We start from the raw sequence: 26,171 nt of genomic DNA, 5'->3' as shown, positions 1-26,171 counted from the left end.
TGAAGCAGAAGAAGACTGATGACTTTTTTTAATTGTATATATAATACAGTAAGATGTAAGCGTTGCAGTTTCCCTGTTGTGTTATGTACATGCCCACTGTACTGTATATGAATGCAATCGTTTTTTGCAACAATGTTTCTTGTTTTGTCTGCTGAAGCGCGATGATTTTGAAAATTACTGTAGATTCCATACTGTGTATTAAAGGACAACCAATGTCACTTTTTATTCAAATGCAAAACACCAATAAAAATGTCTTCACGCCAAGACGTTTTGCATTGCTTGTGAATCCAAACAATTGTTTCAGATTCGGATAATATGCTTTCTTGTTACACATCCAGTTATGAATATGATTCTAATACACTGTAGTTCAGAAGAGGAAAGCATACATGTTTGCAATCGATTAAAGAATTATATGTGCCATTTTGAGGCAACATTGGGGGAACATCTCTTACCCAAAAAAAGAGGCACAAAATGGCGAGCTCATGGCCAGCTCCGTTTCTTATATGGCGCTTGGATGCCCTCTTTTGGCGGCTTTTGTTAATGCAATTCGGCGCAGGACGGATATATCGACAGTACGGTTGTATCGACATTTTTTCTAACTCCCGATAATATCGATATAATGAGACTTTACTGTATTTTTTCTGTGGGTGAGCAGCGGCAGCCACATGCGCCAGCATTCATTCAACCCGGAAGGAACTTAAATAGATAGAAAGCTAGCTAGATAGCTAACAGATAGCTAATAATAATAATAATAATAATAATAATAATAATAATACATTTGATTTCCAAGCGCCTTTCAAAACTCTCAAGGTCACTTTACAGTCACAGGATAAATTTTTCTGTGGGTGAGCAGCGGCAGCCACACGTGCCATGGTTCACTCAACCTGGAAGTACCTCAAATAGATAGAAAGCTAGCTAGCTAATAGATAGTTAGCTAAATAGCTAGCCAGCCAGCTATTTAGCTAATAGATAGTTAGCTAAATAGCTAGCCAGCCAGCTAGACCGCTATTAGATAGCTAATAGATAGCCAACTAGATAGCTAGCCATCCAGCTAGACTGCCAATAGATAACTAACAGATAGAAAATAGATAGTTATGTAGGTAGCTTGATAGCGAGCTCGACTGTCATAATTTATGAGGTAACAGGAACCCTAACCATGAATTGTCAAAATATGCATTAAAAACATGACGCTGTCCTTAAACTGTTTGATAATAATAATAATAATAATAATAATAATAATAATAATAATAATAATAATAAATAATAATTAATAATAATACATAATTTAGAAGCACCTTTTAAAACTCACAAGGTCACTTTTCAGTCACAGGTTTTTCAGTAGATAGCCAGCTAGACAGTTAGCTAACTAGCTAGATAGCCATATAGCTAATAAATTGCCAGATACAAAAGCCACCCATGCCGTCTCTTTTCACAGCCGGCGGAGCCATTGGCCCCTTGTTGCCCCCCTCCCCTCACCCCCAAAAATGGAGGCCATTTCCCGCTCGCACTCTTGGCTCGACTCGCCTTTTTCGCCACGCGTGGACAACAACAAGCGTTGGCAAGGAAGCTGGGAGAAAAGGGGCCCATCGGGGAGGAAAGACTCGGGGGCAAAAGGTGGCAACCGGAGGAAAAGTCCAGGGGGGAGGAAGAGGGCGGGAAAGGACGACGGGAGGGAAAGGACGGCGGGGGGGAAAGGACGGCGGGCGCACTCACGCTGCACGCAGTATTGGCCCGCCCAGCCGTCCAGGCAGCGGCGCTGTCCGTCGCGCAGGCATGTGAAGTGGCCGTGGGTGTCGTTTCTGGGGCGGCAGAAGGCGGCGCAGGCGTCGCCGTGGTAGTTCTGGTCGCACACTGCGCGGTAGGCGTAGCGCACGTGGCTGCGCTCGCTCCGGTGGACGTCCCGCCTCCAATCGTCGCCCACGCTCAGCTGCCGCCGCGTCGCCACGCGGTTGATCAGTTTGTTCTGCTTCTCTGAACAAGAAGAAGCAGATTTAATTAGCGGCCAAGTAAAGTCAACCGTTGCGATCCGGAGACATTTGCAACCCCAAAGTGGATCATGTGACCACATTTTTATAATGGAGGGGGGGTTAGGGGGGGCTGTCTTCAGTCGGCGATGCTCAGGCCTAATTGGCGTTTCCGTTGAAAATGTGCTTTGGCGCCATCTAGTGTTGGGATGATGAGCTTCACTTGGCCAAGCCGGAGCAGCGTCTAACGCCAAATGTGCCCTTTACCGCCATCTGGTGGTGTACGAGATGCAATCACGTGGTTGCAGGGGGAGGAGGAGGGAGCAAGGAGCCCCACCCCTCATCCAATTGTGTTTCGGGGGCCACTGCCACAAATAGATACAGTAAAGTCTCGTTATATCGATATCGGATATATCGATAGTCCCGGTTATATCGATACTATTTCTATGCACGCACGGAGAAAATTACATGCAAACAGGGTCGGATATATCGATAGTCCCGGTTATATCGATATTTTTTCGGACTCCCTTGAATATCGATATAACGAGACTTTACTGTAATAATAATACATTTCATTTTTAAGCGCCTTTCAAAACTCTCAGGGTCACTTAACAGCCACTGTTAGATGTTTTTCTGCGGGTGAGCAGCGGCAGCCACACATGGCAGCGTTCACTCAAGCCGGAAGTAAATCAAATAGATAGAAAGCTAGCGAGCTAATAACTCAAATAGATAGAAAGCTAGTTAGCGAGCTAATAACTCAAATATATATAATAATAATACATTTAGAAAGCTAGCTAGCGAGCTAATAACTTAAATAGATAGAAAGCTAGCTAGCTAGCTAGCTAATAACTCTCAATGCTAAAGGTCACTTTACAGTCACAGGATATTTTTTTCTGCGGGTGAGCAGCGGCTGCCACACATGGCACCGTTCACTCAACCCGGAAGTAACTCAAATAGATAGAAAGCTAGCGAGCTAATAACTCAAATAGATAGAAAGCTAGTTAGCGAGCTAATAACTCAAATATATATAATAATAATACATTTAGAAAGCTAGCTAGCGAGCTAATAACTTAAATAGCTCGAAAGCTAGCTAGCTAGCTAGCTAATAACTCTCAACGCTAAAGGTCACTTTACAGTCACAGGATATTTTTTCTGCGGGTGAGCAGCGGCAGCCACACGCGCCAGCATTCACTCAACCCGGAAGTAACTTACATAGATAGAAAGCTAGCTAGCGAGCTAGCTAGCTAATAACTCTCAACGCTCAAGGTCACTTTACAGTCACAGAATATTTTTTCTGCGGGTGAGCAGCGGCAGCCACACGCGCCAGCATTCACTCAACCCGGAAGTAACTTACATAGATAGAAAGCTAGCTAGCTAGCCAATCGATAGCAAACCGATACCTAGCTAGATAGCCAGCCAGCTAGATAGCCAGTCAGTTAGATAGTCAATAGATAGCTAGCTAGATACCTGGCTAGCTAGCCATATAGCTAGCCAGCTAGCTAATCGATAGCAAATAGCTAGTAAATAGCTAGCAAATGATTTACAGGCACAGGATATTTTTTTCTGCGGGTGAGCAGCGGCAGTCACACGTGCCAGCGTTCACTCAACCCGGAAGTAACTTAAGTAGATAGAAAGCTAGCTAGCTAGCCAATCGATAGCCAACAGATACAGAGCTAGATAGCAGCCAGCTAGATAGCCAGTCAGTTAGATAGTGAATAGCTAGTTAGATACCTGGCTAGCTAGCCAGAAAGCTAGCCAGCTAGCTAATAGCTAGCAAATGATTTACAGTCACAGGATATTTTTTTCTGTGGGTGAGCAGCGGCAGCCACACTTGCCAGCATTGACTCAACCCGGAAGTAAAATAAAGTTAAAAAAAACACTGCCATAAATATACTGATAAAATACAAACATTTGGGGGTGTGGGGTCAAATATCCTGGGACTGTAAAGTGTCTTGAGAGTTTTGAAAGGCGCTTAGAAATGAAATATTATTATTATTATTATTATTATTATTATTATTATTATTATTATTATGCTCAAATCAACCAAAAATGTGTCGAGTTTTGCTGTGACGCAAACTGCCCCCCCTGCCGCTACCTGTGGACTCCAGTCCAGGAAACTCGACGGTCCAGGCCTCCAAGATGAGCGAGAAGGTTCCCTGGAAGGGGGGGGGGGGGGGGGGGTGAGAAGTTTCCACGAACAAAGCAACGTGGGAGGGTGGGGCTGCGCACTCACCGGCCACTTGAAGTGGAAGGGCACCCTGAGGGGCTCGCTGCCGCCGATGCTGTCGGGGTCCGCGGCCAGGATCTCGCCTTGCGCCGTCCCGTACGTGCACGGCGGCTCGGGGTCGATGACGTCCTGCGCGTGCTTGAGGCAAAGGCGGAGGAAGAGGTGGCAGGCGCGCGACCCCGATGACGGCCCGCACAGCGCGTGCGGGCTCGCGCCACTCAGCGACTCGAGCTTCAGTTCGAACACGCCGGACGAGTCGCTCTGCGGGGGGACGACAGCAGTGACGTCATCGACGCGCAACAAGGAACCCCCCCCCCAAAAAAAAAAAGACACATAAACGCACAAACGGAAACTATTGTCGGAATACGCGACAACGAGAAAAGCACGTTTGCTGAAATGAAAGTCGCTTCGGGGGAGAGAGCGCGCGCGCGCGCGCGCGCCGGGTGGCAATTTGACAAGATCCAAAGTGCCATGCAAACAACTGCGCCTTTTTTCTTTCCCCTCCAGCGACTCCAAAGTCGTCAATCGCCTTGCAAAAGTACGAAGGAGGAAACTCGCAAAGGCCAAAAGAAAGGTCGCGCGCGTAAAACCGTCAAAGCGCACAAGAGACGACGCGCGAGTCGAACGGAAGAGCAAAGAAGCGAAAGCGGACGGCGGACGGAGCAAAAGTACTGACGGTGCGCGCTCGCATCAGGACGACGATCAGGGCGGCCGGTAGGACGCGCGCCATGGCGCCTCCGAGATGCATCCACAACATCCAAAGTCCAAAAGCCGAAGGACGGCGGCGGCGGCGGCGGCGGCGACAGCGGGCGCGCTCCCGACGCGTCCGGAGAGAAGCGAGAGGGGGCGGCGGGTCACAAGTAAGTCTCCACTGAGGACTGAGGCGTCCGCCCGCAGGAACGCCTTTTATAGCGGCGTGGGGAGGGGCGGGTGGACAGGAGAGAGGTGGGGGGGGGGGGGGGTTGTAGGAGGAGGAGGGCCAAGCGCTGGCTGGAAGCCGAAACGGAGCCAGCTCGCCCAAACGCTACAAAAGACGCCAAAGTGTTCGTTTGCATCGAGCCGCCGGCGGAGCGCTGACGTCACTTCCACCGCCACCCGACTCGGACGACGAGTTTTGAAAACGTTTCAGAATCAGACGAAACCCCTTTTAATAATAATAATAATAATAATAATAATAATAATATCTATTAGCTATCTGGCTGGCTAGCTAGCTAGCTAGCAGGCTATTAAGTAATAGATATCCTGCTAGGTAGCTAGGATACGTGATTATTATTATTATTAATAATAATCCATTTAATTTCTAAGTGCCTTTCAAAACTCTCAAGATCACTTTACAGTCACAGGATATTTTTTTATTCTGTGGGTGAGCAGCGGCAGCCACACTCAACCCCAGCGTTCACTCAACCCGGAAGTAACTCAAATAGCTAGCTAGCGAATAGATTGCTAATAGCTAGCGAATAGATAGCCATTAGTCAGCGAATAGACAGCTACTAGCCCACGAATAGATAGCTATTAGTACTTGAGACGTGAAACAAAATGGAGGACCAAACAATGAACATCCCTAAAGATCGTGTAAATGAAACAAACACTAGAAGGGGGGGCTTCTGGTACAAATACAAATCTAGCTATTTGCGAGCCAATATAGCTAGCTATCCAATAGCCATCCCCTCGCCAGCCACTAGCTATCCACTCGCTAGTTTTGCTTTGCTGGCTCGTCCAAAATGGGTTTCATGACTGTTTTTATTCCCCTGCCACGTCCCGAGTGGACACAAGTCATGGTAAAAACTTGAACAGTTTAATGATAATACCTCATACATACAGCTCACGAACATAATTGATTCCCAGAAAGTGTGTGTGAGGCAAAAAGTTCGTCTTCCAAACATTTATTTCCCATAAGTAACCATTAAAATGACAATAATCCGTTCCCAGGTCCCCATAAAACATCATTTGTTAGTTATTTTTTTTTACTTTGTTACTTCCTGGTTGAATGAACGCTGGCGCATGTGGCTGCCGCTGCTCACCCGCAGAAAAAAATATCCTGTGACTGTAAAGTGTCCTTGAGAGTTTTGAAAGGCATTTAGAAATGAAATTTATTATTATTATTATTATTATTATTATTATTATTATTATTATTATTATTATTATTATTATTAAGTGGACACCTTCTCCGAGTTGGAATGGCTTAAGATCGAGGCGCGTGCCTGCAGTCCTCGGAAACGCGCGTAATTACGCGTGCGTCCACGCGAAGCAGGCACGCTCCAACTCTTCGTCGTTTGCGTGTGGGCGCGTGCACAACAAAACTGATCCACGACAGGCATGAGGACGCGCGCCAGGTTATGCGTATTCGATCACGCGCCATCTGTCCATTGACACCCCCCCCCCTCACCTGACACCCGTTTGCCACGAGCCCTTTTGTTCGCGCGTGGACAAGCGGGGCACGTGAAAGTAAGGTGTGAAGCTCCACCATTAAGACAGCATGCGTGGGAACGTCTCGTGTCGCCGTGACAAGATTTGGGGGGGGGCATCCCCCACCGACTCCCCTCCTCCTCCCGTGGGAACGTCTGCGGAGGTGAGACCACGCGTGACGAGTCGTAAATGTCAGGTGCGAAGACGGACAGGAGGGAGGCCAACAAACGGACGGCAGGGGACGAGGGTGGGGGGTGGGGTGGGGGGGGGCATGTCCTCGCTGCGTTCAAGCGCTAAATTGTAGTGATGGGAATTCTGGCTCTTTTCAGAGAGCCGGTTCATTTGGCTCGGCTCACTAAAACGATCCGGCTCTCTTGGCTCTCAAATGCTCCTCAGTTGTGTCTTTTTTGACCCGTTCTTGGACTGCAACACGTTCTTCGTCGTATATGATTCTGCTGTGATTATTTGAGAGTCTTTTCAGAATCAGAATCAGAAAGTCTTTAATAATAGCCCAACAATGGGGAAAATTGCATTCATTGGGTTGAGAGCACGAGTATATTTTCGGAATCCTTTGTCATCCACAATTGAAAATGGTTGAAATTTAGGGGGAAAGGTCGGCTCCAATTTCGGGCTCCTGGTATGAACCGGCTATGATTCGTTCACTTCAGAGATCCGGCTCTAACAACCGGCTCGTTCGCGAACGACGCATCAGGCGAGGCGATCGTTGACGAGAAGAGAGAAGGGAACCCCCCCCCCCCAATAAATAGTTTTTTTTTATGTGTTGGACGACGGTTGACACGAAGGTGAAAGCGGTTGAATCGTGTCGAATTCCACAGGAAGGCCTCCAAGTGTCGCCCGCTCCCAAAGACAATCGGATGAAAGCTTTTCAGCCACATGCAAAGTGTCAAAGTGGACAGGTGTCGCTGCGGTTGCTTATTAGCATCGTGGGGGGGGGGGGGGGGTGCGTGGTTGGAATGGGGGTGGGGGGGGGGGTCACGGCGGTGGACGGCACGGCAGTACTTTGGTGCTCAAAAAGGATCGCCGAGCCATTCGTTTGTCGGCTTCAACGTGACTCTCCGCGTCGACGCAAACAACTCGGGAACCGAAACCACTCGTCAATCAATGACTGGCAACTTTGCCTTGTCATTTTTTTTACCTTTCGGAGAAACGAGCGGAAGTCCAAGATGAAAGTTTTACCGGTTGTCAAAGGGCGTCGTCCGTCGAGGCTCGTTTGGTTTCTGACGCTTGAAAACTCCGAGCGGAGTTGGAATTCAACCGGGAACCGCCCCCTTCCTTCCGTTCATCTTGATTAAATTCGGCGACTCTTTTCTGGAAACGTTTGCTTTTTTTTCTGGTGGGCGACAGCTGCCAAGTGGCAGCTGTCAATCAATAAATGGGGCTTCAAACTTGCCGCTACTCATTTGCCTTGCGTGATACGAACACGTCGCAACATGGAGTCGGTCAACAAATAATATTTTTCATCCAAATACGTTTCCCCCGTATTTATACGTTTTTTCATCATTTGAATAGTGTACGCCGTATAACAACTTTTATATTATAGAAAAAAATCTGCGGTTATCGAGTCTTTGTCAATGAAGCATGATATGCGCATGCGCGTCACATTGTTTTTGTTTGATATTGTATATCTGTTTCCGTATTTGAAGTCCGGCATTTGTGTTGCAATCGAGTAATCAACTAGTTATAATGTACAAGTAAGCATGGAAGAAGCGCCAAGTAAGAAGAGAAAAACCGTACTATCGGGTCGCCACCAAAAAGAACGGGAAGTCTCCAAGGTGAATACGCTGGATGGATAAGATCGTCGACAAAAGATCCTCAGTGTTTGTTCTGCGTTCCGTGTAAAAAGGACATAAAAGTTGCTGCAAGTGGATTTTACGATCTAAAGAGCCACTTTAAAACTGCCGGGCACGTGGAAAATGTAGCCAAAAGCAAGTCTCATTGACCAAACACGTCGTTTCTAGTGCTGATCCAGCGGCATTCCACAGTATTACTAATACTGTACTCGATCATATGTGTAGATTTGTTATCGCTGCATACGGTTGATTACGAAAGCATAATGTGCGCATGCGCGGTAAACTGCATTTCCGCTTGTGTTAGCGTTTTTTTTAATCATTTCAAGTAATGTACGACATACTACAACTTTTATGCAGGAATTGTAATCATTTATAAGGGCAGCTATTAGCCAAGGTTTACTGGTATGCTTTGTCTCGTTTATCAAAACACATGACACGGAAGTGATAATGACAAAACATTAGAAATAAAGTATCGAAGACGATTTGAAGAAAAACACACATATAAAGGTTCATGTAGAAACATTAAACACTTTTACAGAACAACAATTCCAAATAAATTCTATTTTTGTTGTCATGGCAACCGATGACAAGATACCCGCCAGTTACAATTAGCATTTAGCTTACCAGTCAGCTTTAAAACAAAACACACAAACAAGGCAAACACGAGAGCAGCTGTCCAACGTTGGCAGAAAGTGAAGATGTGACATCATGGCTGCCAAGCGGGCGGCGGCGAGCTGATCAAAGGCCTTCGACATTGTTGCGCTTTTTAATTGGCTGCGTTTGCCTTCACCAGCTTTTGCACCAAACTTTACATGACTATAAAAGAACCGCAAGCTCGAGTCCCGCGGCGCCGTGCGTGCGAGTACAAAATGTTGACGAGCGCCAGGGCCAGCAGGACGCGTGCCTGCATTCCGCCAAGATTCCTGGCCAGGCCGCCGCAAACGCCACCGCACACGCCGCTTTGAGTTTGGACGGCGGGCGACCTGAAAAGTGCCCCGAATTGGGACGGGGGCGACTTCCGGCGCAAATTTGGAAAAAGGCGAACGCAAGATGAGACACTCGCGCTTGGAAACGACCAAATGTGGACAAGGTACAGTGAGACCTCAACTTACAAACTTAATTGGTTCCCAGACAGAGTGTGTAAGGCGAAAAGTGTGTATCTCAAAAAAAAATTCCCATAGGAAACCATTAAAATGGGAATAATCTGTTCCCGCGTTTCCATAAAATATACTTTTCAACTAAATAAGCCTTAAAACTACACACAACATACCTTATTCTATGTATAATAAGTGTGCTATTGTATTGTAATGAAAGAAATACACTGCATTGTATCATAAAGTCACTTTATTTACATTTGTGATGGTCATTTATGGCTTGATGGAATGGCGTTGGAGGTCGAAGGTCAAAGGGAATTGCTGTTTGGAAAGAGAGGCGCATTACATGAGGACTGTAATTAAAGAAATAAACTGTGCTGTAAAATGAAGTTTTATTTACCTTTTTGATGGTCGTTGATGGCTTATGGAAGGAGAGTCACCTTCCATAAGGACTGTTGGTAACTTAACCTCTGGTGCTGTCCGGTCGTGTGCTTCCGCCGAAGATCACTCCGCCAGCCGTGGTGGGTGTGTATTATGAAAATAGTGCTTATTATAAGGTTTAATTTTCATACATTTGACGTTTGTAAGACAAAAAGTTTGTAAATTGAGGTGTTTGTAAGTTGAGGTCTCACTGTACAGTGATACCTTGGCTTACGAACTTAATTGGTTCTCAGACAGTGTGTAAGGCGAAAAGTGTGTATCCCAAACATTAATTTCCCATAGAAAACCATTAAAACGAGAATAATCTGTTTCACAGCTCCCCATAAAACATACTTTTCAACTAAATACGCCTTAAAACTACACAAAATATATTATTATGTATAATGTGTGTATCGACCCCGGTCAAGGATGACGCCTCGTACTGATGTCACAATTGTGAAACACCGTGAAAACTATAAAGGACATTGAAACGATAACATTCAGTCAATAAGCAAATTAATAACGTACCGTGTGCACCTTATTAACCGAAAGTAGATAAACGTTGACGTAGACTTTCGACTGTCGTTCTCTCTCGAGCAGTTGCTCTGCTTCTGTCTCTCTAGCATTAGTCTCGTTCCGTCTGTCTCGTCTTATTCGCTTTTATCGAAACACATGATACGGAAGCGGAAGTGATAATGACAAAACATTCTAAAGTATCGACGACGATTTTAAGAAAAACACACATATAAAGGTTCGCATAGAAACAAACACTTTTACAGAACAAGTCCAAATAAATAATATTTTTGTTTTCATGGTAACCAATAACAAGATACCCGCCAGATACAATGTGCTATGGTATTGTAATTAAATAAATAAACTGTACTGTATAATAAAGTCGTTATTTACCTTTCTGATGGTCGTGATGGAATGGAGTGGCCGGTTTCATCAGCATTAAACACTTGATGAGGAACGTAGCCTTCTTCTTCCACCATCTTGAGGAATGATTCCTTGTAAGCTTTGGCAGCTTTATCGTCAGAACTGGCTGCCTCACCATGACGAATGACACTATGAATCCCTGTACGATGCTTAAAGTTCTCGAACCATCCGTGGCTAGCCTTGAAATCATCAATGGATGACGAACTTCCAGGTTGCCTCTTGACGATATCAGATTGAAGTTGCTGTGCTTTCCCTGCGATAATTTTACCTAGTTCATCATCAATTGTGTTCTGTTTAGCTGGGTCGATAGCTTTTTGCATCAAGTGTACTGTACAGATGGCTTGTGCGGGTTATTTGTGGAGCCTGATTGATGGGATATTTTAACCTTGCAGTCTACACTATGCCTTTGAACTATCAATAAAGCTGAAACGAGTCCAAATTTCAGTTTTCTATCCATTTTCTCACTCTCTGTCATCTGCTCATCTTTTAATTTGCAGCTGTGTTTCTGTAACCCCCCCACCCCTCCCCTCAGTGCTCCGTTCTTGACCAAACCCGTGCGGCTTTAACCAGACTGGGGGCGGGGAATAGAGGACAACAAAAAAGTCGGCTGCCATTTCCTTGTTTAGAGAACGGGCTCGTTCACGATCGACACATCACTCATTGTTGTGCTCCGTGTGTATCCCGAAAAATAGTTTGCATGCCAAGATTAAATTCTCATGAATTTAAAGTTCGTAAGCCAAAAATTTCGTTAGCCAAGGTGTTTGTAAGCCGAGGCATCACTGTATTTTTCGTTTTTTTTTTGCCCAAAATGAACACGGGCAAGCTTTTAGCTTTGTGGCCCAACGCGAGCAAACTTTCGGCGAGATTTGCGGATGACATTTGGACGCGTCCTCCTGTGGCTAAACTGGACCAAATGTGAGCGAGCATCTTAAGTTTGTGCCAAGAACAGATTGAAAGAAGACAGAAAAATAAATACATTGGGCCATTGGGAGAGACTCGTTTGGCTTTTTGCTCTTTAATCCACAAAGTAATTTTACGCATCCAAACAAATGACAAAAAAAGAGCTTGAGGATGACCCTTTTGAGCCCACTGAGGTGGAAAAGTTCATCAAAAAAAAAGAAAACTGGCTTTGATAAGAAGCAGTCACGTGGTCAGATGGCGTTTGCCTGGGATGACATCATGAGCTGCCATCTTGGTTGAAGCCGTTGCGGCGGCGTCCATTTTGTCCTGATTGACGATTTGGCAGAGGCCAGATCCAAAGAGGCATCCGGTTTCAACCCCCCCCCCCCCACCCGAGCCTCCCAATCCAATGAGACGCTCCGTTCCCTGGAGGGGCGGGGCCAGCCAAAGCCAGGGGAGCCCCGCCCACCCCAACCCGCAAAAAATGCTTTTGATCGGGGGTCCGTTGCCCCGCCCCGCTCACTGCTGCTTGGGACGCCAAAAGCGAGCGGCGATGGCACCCAGGGACAGACCCGACTTCTTCTGCTGCGACCAATCGCCCACGCGCTGCTCCTCCTCCTGCGCAGGCAAAAAACAAAAGTCAGCGGGCGAGTTCTTGGCGGACGGGTGGCTCGACGCCGCCCCCACCTGGGCCAGCTGCGCCTGGCGGCGCTTAAAGGCGTCGATGGGGTCGTCCTCGGCGGCGTAGTTCTCCAGCACCGAGCGCACGTCGTCCACGCCGCTCAGCGCGATGGCTGCCAGGGAGTAAAAAAAGCCACGGGGTCGGGTCAGGGCTCGGGCTACGGCGCCTCGGCGCGCTTACTCTTGAGCAAGTTGGCCAGGTCGTAGAGTGTGCGGTCGTCCGAGTTGCCGTCCCACTTCTTGAGCGCCACCCCATTGAAGGGCTGCAGGCGGAAGGCTTCGCGCTTGCAGTCCACCACGATCACTTTGCTGCCGTCGCGGTTCAGGCACGACACGTCCTGAGCACAAAAAAAAAAAAGACACCAAAACTACCGTTTGCTCGCCATTTTTGGCTAGTTATGTAGCTGTCTATTTAGTAGCTATATGGCTATCTACCTAGTTAGCTAACTGTCTAGCTGGCTATCTATTTGCTATCTATAAGCTAGCTGGCTAGCTATGCTGGCGTTTTATTAGCTATATGACTATCTAGCTAGTTAGATAACTGTCTAGCTGGCTATCTACAGAAAAACCTGTGACTGAAAAGTGACATTGAGAGTTTTGAAAGATGCTTATAAATGAAATGTATTATGGTGAGACCTCAACTTACAAACACCTTATCTTACGAACTTTTCGTCTTACGAACGTCAAATTTATGAAAATTAAACCTTATAATAAGCACTATTTTCATAATACACACCCACCACGGCTAGCGGAGTAATCTTCGGCAGAAGAACACCAAAACACACGACCTTCGGATCTGGCGGAGTGATCTTCGGCGGAAGCACACGACCAAACAGCGCTCCAGCCGGCGTTACTTTCCACATCCCCTCTCATTGAATGCACACGTCGATCGCCTACTTGGAGCTTTTTGCTGATAATTTTACTATGATGGGACCGAAAAAAAAACCCACCACAGGCTCGTGTTCAGCCCAAGAAGACACAAAATAAAATCACTGTCGCTGAGAAGGAGATGTAATTGAAAAACACGAACAACGTGTGCGTTTGTGTGATTTAGTGGCAGAGCACGGCTATGCGAATTCAACCATTGCTCCCATTCTCCGGAACAAACAAGCCATCAAAGGTGCGTCTGTTGCAAAAGGTGTTTCCGTGCTCTCAAAGCGACGGTCTCGGGCAATTGAAGAAGTTGAAAAAATTCTGTTAATTTGGATTAACGAAAAGCAGCTATCCGGCGACAGCGTGAGTAAAGCTATTTTACGCGAGAAAGCACGGCTAATTCACGCCGATATCGCCACGCGGCAACCTGGAAGTTCGGCGCTTATTGAGGATTTTAAAGCCAGCAACTGATGAGAACATCTGAGGAGGAGATGGCTGCAGCATCAAGTGAGCTCATCAAGGCAATGTTGGCAAAGTGGAAGGATGTGCAGGCTTTTACCGAACAGTTCCATCCAGAAAAGACTGTGGCTATGACAATCATCAACATGATAAACAATAATGTGATGCCTCAGTTTCATAAGACCTTACAAGTCAGAAAGCAACAGGTGTCAATTAAGAGGTTTTTAATCAGCAAAAATGATGAGGAGTCTCCAAAGAAAAAAGAAGAGAAGCCACACCAGAGGTTAAGTTACCAACAGTCCTTATGGAAGGTGACTCTCCTTCCATAAGCCATCAACAACCATCAAAAAGGTAAATAAAACTTTATTTTACAGCAGTTTATTTTTTTAATTACAGTCCTCATGTAATGTGCCTCTTTCCAAACAGCAATTCCTTTTGACCTTCGACCTCCAACGCCATTCCATCAAGCCATCAATGACCATCACAAATGTAAATAAAGTGACTTTATAATACAATGCAGTGTATTACTTTCATTACAATACAATAGCACATTTATTATACATAGAATAAGGTATATTGTGTGCAGTCTCAAGGCTTATTTAGTTGAAAAGTATATTTTATGGAAACCCGGGAACGGATTATTCCCATTTTAATGGTTTCCTATGGGAAATGTTTTTTTGAGATACACACTTTTCGCCTTACACACTCTGTCTGGGAACCAATTAAGTTCGTAAGTTGAGGTCTCACTGTATTATTATTATTATTATTATTTGCTATCCATTTGCCATCTACAGTAAAGTCTCGTTATATCGATATTGGATATATCGATAGTCCCGGTTATATCGATACTATTTCTATGCACGCACGGAGAAAATTACATGCAAACAGGGTCGGATATATCGATAGTCCCGGTTATATCGATATTTTTTCGGACTCCATTGAATATCGATATAACGAGACTTTACTGCATTTGCTATCTACTTGCTATCTACTATCTACTTGCTATCTATTAGCTAGCTGGCTAGTTATGTAGCTGGCTATTTATTAGCTATATAGCGATCTAGCTAGTTAGCTAACTGTCTAGCTGGCTATCTATCAGCTATCTGTTAGCTAGCTAGCCAGCTTTCTGTTAGCTAGTAGCTTTCTATCTACAGCTTACGAACTTATTTGGTTCCCAGTCAGAGTGTGTAAGGCGAAAAGTGTGTATCCCAAAAATTAATTTCCCATAGGAAACCATTAAATGAGAAGAATCTGTTCCCAGGTCCCCATAAAACATAATTTTCTACTTTCTTATTTTCTAAGGCTTAAAATTACACAAAATATACCTTATTTTAAAAGTGCTATGGTATTATAATTAAAGAAATACATTGTACAGTATAATAAAGTCGTTTTATTTACCTTTGTGATGGTCGTTGATGGCTTGATGGAATGGAGTGGCCGCTTTCATCAGCATTCAACACTTGATGAGGAACGTAGCCTTCTTTCACCATCTTGAAGAATGATTCCTTGTAGGTGCTTTCTCTGCCATAATTTTATCTAGTTCCTCATCAATTGTGTTCAGTTTAGCTGGGTTGATAGCTTTTTGCATCAAGTGTACAGATGGCTTGTGCGGGTTATTTGTGGAGCCTGATTGATGGAATATTTTAACCTTGCAGTCTACACTCTGCCTATGAACTGACAAAGTTGAAACTCTCTCACTGTCGTCTGCCTGTCTCTTTAATGTTTCAACCACCTCCCCTCACTGCTGCGTTCTTGACCAATCACGTGGCTTTAACCGAAGACTGGGGTTGGGGAATAGAGGACAAAAACAGTCGGCTGCCATTTTCTTGTGAGGAGAACGGGCTCGTTCACGAACGACACATCACTCATTGTGGCAGCTCTGTGTATCCCAAAAAATTGTTTGTATGCCAAGGTAAAACTTTCATAAATTGAACGTTTGTAAACCGAAAAGTTCGTAAGCCAAGGGGTTCGTAAACCGAGGTATCACTGTATTTCAGTTCTATTTGACACCCTCGGAAAATGGATTGGTTGCGCGTTCGCTTGCGACAGACGGCGATTGGACGCACCTTGACGTGATGTCCGTCCATGTAGCGTGTGGCGTCTCGGAAGAGGCGGTAGAGGACGAAACCCTGAGGGTCGATGCCATCAATCAAAGGGTACGCCGTCTGCAATCAGCAAACACCTTCACTTGCCAAGAGAAGAGAACGACGCCGCCAGAGGCCAACCGGAACCCCTGCCGAACCAACGCGGGCACGGCGGCCGCTCACCATGCCGGTCTCGGCGGTGAAGATGATGATCTCGTAGAGCGGCGCCAGCTGCTGGAACAGATAGTCGATGCCGGGACGCTTCTTGAAGCGCCAGCCGGTCGCCAGCTACAAGCGGGGGCGCGCACACACGTTATTAGCTTTCTTTTTTTTTAAACTAGCAGCAAATGAATTTCTACGACCAAAAAAATAAAAACAAAAACAACTTACATTTATTATATTGAAGTATTTTGTAGCTATCTAGCTGGCTATCTATTAGCTGGCTAGCTATCTGTTAGCTCACTAGCTGGTTGTCTGGCTATCTATTAGCTATCTTTTGGCTGGTTGGCTATCTATTAGCTGTCCGTTAGCTGGCTAACTATCTGTTAGGTCGCTAGCGGGTTGGCTGGCTATCTATTAGCTATCTGCCTAGCTGGCTAGTTTTCAATCTATTTGAGTTACTTCCGGGTTGAGTGAACGCTGGCACATGTGGCTGCTGCTGCTCACCCGCAGAAAGACTGATCCTGTGACTGTAAAGTGACCTTGAGAGTTTTGAAAGGCGCTGATAAATGAAATTTATCAGATTATTATTATGATTATTAACTTTGGTCGTTGGGGCGCGGGGGAGGCCCTGGACCCCAAGCGAGACGTACCGACCACTCCGGGTGCAGCAGCACGTCCGTCAGCTCCAGGACCAGCGTGTACGGCGGCTGGTAGTACGGTTCCTTGACAGGGTCCGGCAGCAGTCTGGGGCTGGTGGGCTCGATGATCATCTGACGGCGCCACAAGCGGAGGCCGGTGAGGAGCTGCTGGGGCCCCGAGACGGAGCCCTGCGGCGCACCCTACCTGTCTGTAGTCCTGGAAGTACTTGAGCGTTCGCTTCAGCTGCTGGACCACCGGAGGCTCTGAAGGGGACAGAGAGAATCAGCCACGCCTACTGCGGATGGACAGTGAATATAATAATAATAATAATCCATTTCATGTAGCATGGTAGCCAGCTAGATAGCTAGCTAGATAGCCAGCTCGTATGAATGAAGCCTGCGGGGGCTAAACGACCAGCTGGACAGCCCGAGCTTCCAAAAGAGTGCACGCCAGCCATCAGAGAGACAGAAAAAAAGAGGAGAGAGCTTTGTGGGAGGACACCATGCCGTCTTGTTGCTAATTGGTTTTTCATGTCATTTGGGGCCATTCATTAGAAGCTCCCCTAGTGCCACTGTGTGTTGCCCCCCTTCCCCAGGAGGACAAGATCTTTGTTGGGGTGGCGTCAGAGCGCCCCCTCGTGGACATGCGCTTGCCCGAACGCCATTTCCGTTCAATGGGCACAAAAAAAAAGGATCAAAACGACCAGTTGGGGACAGAAAGAAAGAAAGAAAGAAAGAAATGTGAAGGTGTTGCCACTCACCTTTGTCAAAGTCGTCAGGAATCTAGAAGGCACACAACAAAAAGAAACAACAACCATGAGAAAGGCGGCGACACGCGTAACAAACAAAAGACAGCAGCCATGCAAACAAAAAGAAAAAAAGACATTTAAGAATCAGCGACAAAAGCAGAAGCTGAATTTCCACTTGGCCAGCAAACAAGGACGACGCATTGTTGAGTGGGGGCGGGCCAGACGCGCTCCTAAAGCGCTCCACCGGGGGCTCCCTTGCCACCATTTCCAAAGAAATAACAATAATAATAATAATAATAATAATAATCCATTTCATTTCTAAGCGCCTTTCAAAACTCTCAAGGTCACTTCACAGTCACGGGATGAAGTTTTTCTGTGGGCGAGCAGCGGCAGCCACATGCGCCAGCGGTCACTCAACCCGAAAGTAACTCAAATAGATAGAAAGCTAGCTAGCTAGCTAGCTAATGGATAGCTAAAACATAGGTAATAGATAGCCAGATAGCCAACAGCTAGCCAGCTTACAGCCAGCCAGATGGACATCTAATAGCTAGCCAGCTAACTAATGGATAGCTAATAAATAGGTAATAGATAGCCAGATAGCCAAGTGCTAGCCATCTTACAGCCAGCCAGGTCACAGATGATTGTGAGTCTATTAAGTCCTTATTAAGTCCTTTGGTGATGGAGTGGAATGCTGTATCGTCATGTACATAATGTGTGATTTATTATAATAATGCATTCAAATTAAAAGATAAACAAAGTTCTAATTATGGGTACTGAGAGGTCAAGACAAGGTCAAATGTCTCTGGTCAAAGCCAAAATAAGTCCAGCAACTACGAATCTACGAAAAAAGAGGCGAATCAAACGGATGCAAAGTCCTTCTCCCAAGCCTGTATCTACTTGCTAGCTGTCTAGCTATGTGGCTGGGGATTTATTAGCTGTATGGCTATCCAGCTAGTTAGCTGTCTCGCTGGCTATCTATTAGCTATCTGTTAGCTAGCTAGCTTTCTATCTATTTGAGTTACTTCCCGGTTGAGTGAATCCTGGCGCATATGGCTGCCGCTGCTCACCTGCATAAAAACTGATCCTGTGACTGTAAAGTGACCTTGAGAGTTTTTAAAGGCGCTTAAAAATCATATTGCTATCTACTTGCTATCTATTAGCTAGCTGGATAGCTATGTAGCTGGCTATTTATTAGCTATATGGCTATCCAGCTAGTTAGCGCAATGTCTAGTTGGCTATTAGCTAGCTTTCTATCTATTTGAGTGACTTCCGGGTTGAGTGAACGCTGGCGCGTGTGGCTGCCGCTGCTCACCTGCAGAAGAACTGATCCTGTGACTATTAAGTGCCCTTGAGAGTTTTGAAAGGCGCTGAGAAAGGAAATTGATTATTATTATTATTTAAAGGACAACCGACACCATTTATTGTTTCCTAACTGACATCAGAAAAACGTTTTAGAGCATCTAAAGCACCCAAAACACGCAGGCTGATATTTTGAGTCAAATGAAAAACATCAATAGAAATGACTTAAAGTGTCCAAAAACGACTTCAAAATGAAACCGGAAATGGCCAGTTTCAGAAGGTCCCGCCCCCTGGTCGTGATGTCACGCCAAGACGTCTTTGCCTTGCTCTAGAATCAAAACAATGGCTTCAGATTCGGAGAAGATGCTTTCTTGTTACTCATCCAGTTATGAATATGATTCAAATAGTTCTGAAGAGGAAAGCATAAATGTTTGCCATCGATTAAAGGAGTCCTCCAATATCCATTTGAGCCGTCAAGGACAGCATGTAGTGTCCCAGAAAATGCAGAAGATGGCGCCCAACCTCCGTTGGAAACAGGCTGATTTGTCTGTTGGGAATTAGTGTCAACTAGTATCAAATAGAAGGCGCAACACACAACGATTCACCATCGCATTGTTTATGTTTTCCTTCTAATGTCGCCATCAAAGTCAAAGTCAGCTTTATTGTCAACTATGCTAAGATGCATGACATACGGCATATGACAACACGGATCAACACGAAGTTTTCAGACCAAACAAAGTACCGCAAAATGCATTGTGTGTCGCTTTCTCGGTCAGGGGGCGTTCCCTCCGTGACGTCACGTGGGGATCGTCATCAACTCGAAAACAAGACTCCCTAAGTAGTCAGCGCGAGTCTTAAAATGTAAAATATAGCTATATGCCGTGGAATTTTTGTAAATACGCTCAGTAGAAGACACAACTTGTCCGGAGACGTCGGTTGTCCTTTAAGCCAGGGGTGTCAGTTATTTTTTGCCGCGGGCCACATTGTAGTTATGGTTTCCTCTCGAGGGCCGTTATGAATTTGGGGAACCCATTAGAATGTTTAAATCCCTTTAAATATTACATATAGAGCACACAGCAAATTAATGAATAACTCGTTTTCAAATCTGAAGTCAAGAATAATGACTTTTATTGTGGTTGACATCCAAAAATATGAAATTTTGCCTCAGATTTTAGCAATCATCATGGAACAAGTTTGATTTGCTTTCGCGGGCCGAAAAAAATGATGTGGCGGGCCGGATTTGGCCCTCGGGCCTTGACTTTGACACCTGTGCTTTAAGCCACGTTTGTCCATCACGCCGCTAACCGACGGCTTGCTGTGCGCCAAGACTTCCAGGAAGTCCTGCGTTGTCACCGTTTCCGGACGGATGGTCGGAAAAAGGCGGACACACGGACGGACGTCGCGTGTGCGGGGGGAGGGGCCAATAAAAGCCAAACGAAGGCGGAAGCTTCAAAGGCGAGCAGGAAGCCTTTTCTGGCAACTAACAAAAAGCGGCTGTGAAAAGTGGGCCCTTCCCTTTCAAGTCAAGTGCCATCAGCAAGTGGGCTGGGCCGTGGGGATCGTTTGGCCCCTTTGATGACCCCCCGCCCCCACCACGGGGGGCAATTCAAGTCGGGTCACGGCCGCCTCAAAGGGGCTCGTCGCACGTACGCGTCGGTGGGCAAAAGGCCACACAAGCGTGCTGCACGCGTCGCCGCGTGGAAGCTAATCAACGTTTTGCCACGCGCGCTTGGAACTCACCCGATTGCCGTGCTCGTCCACCGAATTGGTCCCTGCAAATCAAGCACAAAGACAAACGGGTGACAAAAGCAGAGATGAGAATGACAAATGAGGAAAAAGGGGGCGAGGGGTGCACGCACACACACACACTATATGTATATATTTCATTTCTAAGCGACTTCAAAACAAAAATTAATGTGATTTCAACAAAATGGCAGAATGTATTATTGAAAATAACTTTGTGCTAATACTGAACATTAATATGAATGGTTTTCTGTTCCTCATGATTGATAAAAATCCAGCTAAACTATCAGAATAAAAGTCAACTTGCCGGGTACATAAGCAAGGTTACTGATAGCTAGCCTGCAAACTGCTTATTAGCTTGCACGCTTGCTTTCTGCTGCCTCTCACAGAAGTATATTGATGCTAACGTTAGCATGGTGCTCGTCATCGTGCCACTGACATTCGACTGTTTCATCGATGGGATTGTTTCGTTGCAAATTAAAATCTATCAAATTAGAACCAAAGCAGAATTAATTTATTCAAAATGGGGCGTTTACCTGTTTTGACATGAACGGAACCTAAATCAAGATCATCCAATTAAAATGGCGCTTTCCTCCAACCGGCGTCAGAATCATCCAATCAAAATGGCGCTTTCCGCCCAAACAGGAAATGAACAGAATACCAGAATACATCTCTAGTTTTATCTGGTCATTTTAGTCTGAAAAAGTCAGAAATCCGCCCAATCGGCGGAAAATTCTCATCTCTGCAAAAATCAAGTCCAACATGGCGGCCGACGGGAAGGTTCCGCGTTTTCACTCCACGTCAATTGAATGGATGCCGAGCGGCATCCTTAAAGGACAAGCAACACTTCCAGACAAGTTGCGTCCATAAATTGTAAAATGACTTCAAATGACTTTTACTGAGCGCATTTAACAAAGATTCGACCGCATATAGCTCTATTTTACGTTTTAAAACTCGCGCTGAATATTCAGGAAGTCTTGTTTTCAAGTTGCTGACGATGGCGCAGTGACGTCACGGAGGGAACGTCACTGACCGAGAAAGCGACACACAATGCATTTTGGGTACTTTTTTTCATCTGAAAACACAGTGTTGATGGCGAAATTAGAAGGAAAACTACATAAATAACGCAATGGTGAATCGTTGTGTGTCGCAGCCAATTGCGGTAACACGCATCAAGAAGGTGTACGTTTACACTAATTCCCAGCGGACAAAGCAGCCATTTCCGACGGACCAGAGCAGTATAGCGTCTGCCGGGGAGCTTCCCGGAGTGCGCGAATCCCCGTTTGGATAACCGCTGTCACCCTCTCAGCCTGACAATGGGTCGAAAGTTGCTTCCAGTGGTGAAAGAGAGCAATCGTCATGATAGTGTAGCAAACCTATCGGACAAATATTCAGGTGCTGGAACGAGGAGCTAACTGGAGTTAGCAATGTAACCACTGTCATTCATATGTAAGTTTGTAACTCTTCATCTTTACGTCTGTGTAAGCTCTCAGTCGTACAGGAGTGGTCCATCGATGACAAGGTTTCTTCAGCCGTCATCTGTACAAATGTGAAGGTTTCGGACGTTTCGCCTCCTATCCAAGAGGCTTCGTCAGCGAACTAAAGTCTGACTGGTCGAATCGGTCCCCACTCCCATCAGTGCTGATGAGGTGATACCGGTGGGGAGTGGGGGTAATAGGCCAGTTGTTAGTCAGGAATGTAGGAACAATCAGTGGGGCCACAGGGAGGGGTCCTCTGCCCCCCCAACCTGAGAGTAGGGACCTATCATAGCTGTGTCCGGCGCCAGCATGTCTGGACATTAGGGATATATAAATAGGACCGATTCGACCAGTCAGACTTTAGTTCGCTGACGAAGCCTCTTGGATAGGAGGCGAAACGTCCGAAACCTTCAAAATTGTACAGATGACGGCTGAAGAAACCTTCTCATCGATGAACTCTTCATTTTGAAAGTTGAAACAACGTTTTGCATTCAAAATCATCTTGTAGCTTATTATTTGTTATTCATGTCACTGTATGCCACATATCACGGAAGTTGAGGCTATATTGCTTATTCACGGAGCTTCATAAATGCTTCATATGTTGTCTCCTTCACCAGTTTTGTCGCTTTGCTGACACGGCTCGAATTGATACGGAAGGACTTCTTTCATCGATCGCAAACACGTATGCTTTCCTCTTCAGAACTATTTGAATCATATTCGTAACTGGATGAGGAACAAGAAAGGATCTTTTTCCCAATCTGAACTCTCTGGAGTCATTGTTTTGATTCTGGCGCAAGGCAGTTTGTGAAGGCGTTTCCTGATGTGACGTCATGTGTTTTGTTTTTCTACTTTCATTCCTTTCATCACTTTGCTGCTGTGAGGTGTAAATTTCTCCACTGTGAGACTAATAAAGGCATATCCAATCCAATCCAATCCAATCGGGCGCGGGACTTTCTCAATCTCTCCAGTTTTGAGCTCATTCGTGGCACTTTTGGGCAACTTCAAGTCAATTTTATTGATGTTTTGCCTTTGACTAAAAATATCAGCCTGCGTATTTTGGGTATTTTAGATGCTATGAAACGTTTTTCTGATGTCAGTTGGTTGGTGTTGGTTGTCCTTTAAAATGAGTTGGGACATTCAAAAAAAATGTATTTGGCCTTTTTGGACTTGTCCTTTGCAATTTTACAGACCAGCGTCAAGTCAAAGGGAGGGGGAGGGGCTTGCTCAGACAAGGGAAGCGCTCACCGAAAATGTAGACGATGCTGACGGCGCCGCCCAGGCCCATCAGACCCGCCATCCTCAGCACCATTTTCTTAGCGTAGGCCGTGTTCTCCTTCTGCTTTTTGTCACCTTCCGCCTGCTCGCCGCCAGCACTGGCGGCGGCTTCGATGCCCTCGGCGGGAGGAGGCTGGCCCTGCATCCCAAAACAATTCCACACAAATAATAATAATACATTTCAGTTAGAATCGCCTTTCAAAACTCTCAAGTACACTTTACAGTCACGGGATAATGTACGTTTACGTTTTGTGGCGTCATAAAATTTGTTCGCTTCTTTTGAATCTTTCTTCTGGGGCTGACGTTCAAATGATATGCAAATGCACGACCTTATAACGCTCTGGAAAGTCCAGAAGCACGAAGCAGGCTTCCGATTGGCTGCCGTGCCGAGTATGCAAATTGCCAAACAAACCGAAATTCTGAAATTTCCAAACCGAATGAAGATTTCGAAATCGGAATAATTTATTCTGATTTTGAAATCTTCCTTCAAACTTTTGCTTCGTTGAATAAAGCAAACGTTTGATTTGAAAAAAAAAATCCTTATTATTGTTTTTTTTTTCATGAAGAAGTTGTCGGCCACCCGGGCGGAGACGTTTTGCAAGTTGTACGCCCGGCGGAAATGTTGCACGCCCCGGGCGTCCGGGCAGACACTATTTCAGACACTGCTATTAGCTATCTAGGTAGCTATCGTTTAGCTGGCTAGCGATCTAGCTATTTATATGTGCACAGAGAGCATCCACTAACTTTCACTTTCCCCGTGGTGACTTTTTGGAGCCATTCTTGGACTCCAGCATGTTCTCTGTCATATTGATGATTCTGGTATGATTCTTTGAGAAAGTCTTTTCAGAATCACAAGCCTATAATAACCCAACAATGGGGATATGTCCTGCTTGGAATTGCATAAATTGGGTTGAGAGCATGAGTATATTTTATGAATCCTTTGTCATCTACAATTGAAAATGGCTGAAAATCACTTGTAATCATTTTACCCGCTTTTGTTTTTTCTTTGTTGTGCTATAAAGCTCTGCCGTCTCCCTTTTCTGTTTCATGTGCTACTCACAGTGTGCTTCTGTTTCTCTAAGCCCCCTCTCTTCTCCTCACTGCTGCATGTGTCTGTAAATTTCCCCTCCCTCCTCTACCACTGATCTTGACCAATCACATGCAGCTTTAACCGAAGACCGGGGCGGGGAATAGCGGACTAAAAAAGTTGGCTCCCATTTCCGGCTCCTTGTTAGGAGCCGACTCTCTTCGTTCACTTCAGAGAGCCGGCTCTAAGAACCGGCTCGTTCTCGAACAACACATCACTAATTTGAAATGTGTCCCCGTCAACCAAGTTCCTTTGAACATGTGATGGAGACTGAATTTCCATCAAGCGTGTAGTCCAAATTCCCTCCAACTTCTTCAAGACAAGTGCGTGGACCAAGAGGGCTGCATAATATTTGCTATCCATTTGCTATCTAGCTAGTTACCTAGCTGGCTATCTATTTGCTATCTATTAGCTATCTGGTTAGCTATCTGGCTATGTAGCTGCCTATTTATTAGCTATATGGCTATCTAGCTAACTGTTTAGCTGGCTATCTATTCGCTAGCTAGGTTTCTATCTATTTGAGTTACTTCCGGGTTGAGTGAACGCCGGCGCGTGTGGCTGCCACTGCTTACTCGCAGAAAAAACAATCCTGTGACTGGAAAGTGACCTTGAGAGTTTTGAAAGACGCTTAGAAATGAAATGTATTATTCTTCCTTTCGGCTTTTCCAGTAAAAGCAAAAACTACACTCACCATTTGATAACAATGCTCTGATCTTACAGTGAAATGGGCATCTCTTTCCTTACATTACATCACAAATGAAATGTATTATTATTATGTCGATATCCGAAGGAATGGGACAGAGGAAACCAGGGGGGGGGGCACTGCTGTGCTCATGACCTTCATGCCAATCAAATTTAGGTGCTAACACAACACGTCCAAGGACTTGAACCGTGTGTGTGGCGTCATTATATGAGGACCTCCCATCAGTCAGACGTGATGGCTTGCCACACGCTTATTATCTGGATGTCAGTTGTCATCGCTAGACTATACTGCCTGCGTGCGTGTGTGTGGAGGGGCCGGGGTGGGTACTTCTCGCGGCTAAATACGCAGAAACGCTGTAGATTTAGTTTGTGACGTTGTTAGCACGCTAGCGAAAGCGAAGCTAACCCCCGTAACATAAGTGAACGACAGGTTAGTGGAGGGAGTTCGTTGAAAACACCCGGACGTCCCGATAGGCGACCTCCCTCGCGAGTTCCCTTTGCCACCCCACCGATGTCGACTCGGTGAGCATTTGGAACGCACCACAAGCGCCTCACCTGACTCTGCTGTTGAAGCCGCTCCTGGAGAATCGCCTGGGCCAGACCGGCGGTCGCACCGCCGCGCTCGGCCGGCGGTTTTCCCGTAGACAGCGTCCGTAAGAGGGCCGGCGCGGCGGGCGACGAGGTGGCAGCCGTCCGGCTGCGAAGCCTGAGGAGGCCCTGGCTCGCTCGCACACACATGGGAAAGGCGCACGTCGCCGACATTTTGGTTAGCCGTTGCCGGCGGGCGATTCGACGTCTTCCACTCGTAGCGAAAGGACAAAGGCACCCTATTGGTCGCGCTTGTGATTGAAGGCCGCGATGACCTCTCGGCGAGAGCGGGGCCTCTGGTGGGCGGGCTCGAGCTGTCCTGTCCAATCTGAAGCGACAACGACATGGCTCTTCGATGACGACAAATTCGTCCATGTTGGTTGAGGGCAAAAAAAACCAATCCCACCTATCGTGTGCCTTTTGAGCTATTTTTTCGATACATTAATAATAATAATAATAATAATAATAATAATACTAACAATACATTTCATTTCTAAGCGCAAAACTCTCAAGGTCACTTTACAGTCACAGGATCAGTTTTTCTGTGGGTGAGCAGCGGCAGCCTCACGCATCAGCGTTCACGTAACCCCGAAGT

General features: G+C 45.9%; 2 protein-coding genes across 2 annotated transcripts in view; both read right to left on the bottom strand.

The window, feature by feature from the left end:
* dlc (deltaC) overlaps positions 1-5,050 on the bottom strand; it is a 28,070-nt gene extending 23,020 nt beyond the window's left edge. The window contains exons 1-4 of the mRNA XM_089013432.1: positions 4,868-5,050; positions 4,198-4,452; positions 4,060-4,120; positions 1,714-1,971 (exon numbers count right to left, since the gene is read on the bottom strand). Coding sequence (XP_088869558.1) covers positions 1,714-1,971; positions 4,060-4,120; positions 4,198-4,452; positions 4,868-4,948 — 655 coding nt within the window. The 5' untranslated portion in view covers positions 4,949-5,050. The remainder of the gene's footprint in view (positions 1-1,713; positions 1,972-4,059; positions 4,121-4,197; positions 4,453-4,867) is intronic.
* A 6,803-nt stretch (positions 5,051-11,853) lies between these two features.
* timm50 (translocase of inner mitochondrial membrane 50 homolog (S. cerevisiae)) lies at positions 11,854-25,906 on the bottom strand. Its single transcript, XM_089013347.1, has 11 exons — positions 25,544-25,906; positions 23,170-23,338; positions 20,444-20,475; positions 17,417-17,438; positions 16,861-16,919; positions 16,668-16,787; positions 16,039-16,143; positions 15,838-15,936; positions 12,621-12,777; positions 12,446-12,552; positions 11,854-12,376 (listed from the first exon to the last, which is right to left on the bottom strand). The coding sequence occupies exons 1-11, from the start codon at positions 25,748-25,750 to the stop codon at positions 12,278-12,280; spliced, it is 1,176 nt and encodes a 391-aa protein (XP_088869473.1). The 5' UTR covers positions 25,751-25,906; the 3' UTR covers positions 11,854-12,277.
* Between the last annotated feature and the right edge of the window lie 265 nt (positions 25,907-26,171).

This window comes from Hippocampus bargibanti, linkage group LG14, assembly GCF_051943395.1.
Source record: "Hippocampus bargibanti isolate YZ-2025 linkage group LG14, ASM5194339v1, whole genome shotgun sequence".
NCBI lineage: Eukaryota > Metazoa > Chordata > Actinopteri > Syngnathiformes > Syngnathidae > Hippocampus > Hippocampus bargibanti.
This window is presented reverse-complemented; position numbering and strand designations above follow the sequence as displayed.

Coding starts and splice junctions, on each gene's coding strand:
- timm50 (XM_089013347.1), bottom strand. CDS start 25,750: ATGTCGGCGACGTGCGCCTTTCCCATGTGTGTGCGAGCGAGCCAGGGC. Junction 23,339..25,543: donor GGCTTCAACAGCAGAGTCAG/GTGAGGCGCTTG, acceptor TTTGGGATGCAG/GGCCAGCCTCCTCCCGCCGA. Junction 16,788..16,860: donor ACTTCCAGGACTACAGACAG/GTAGGGTGCGCC, acceptor TGGCGCCGTCAG/ATGATCATCGAGCCCACCAG.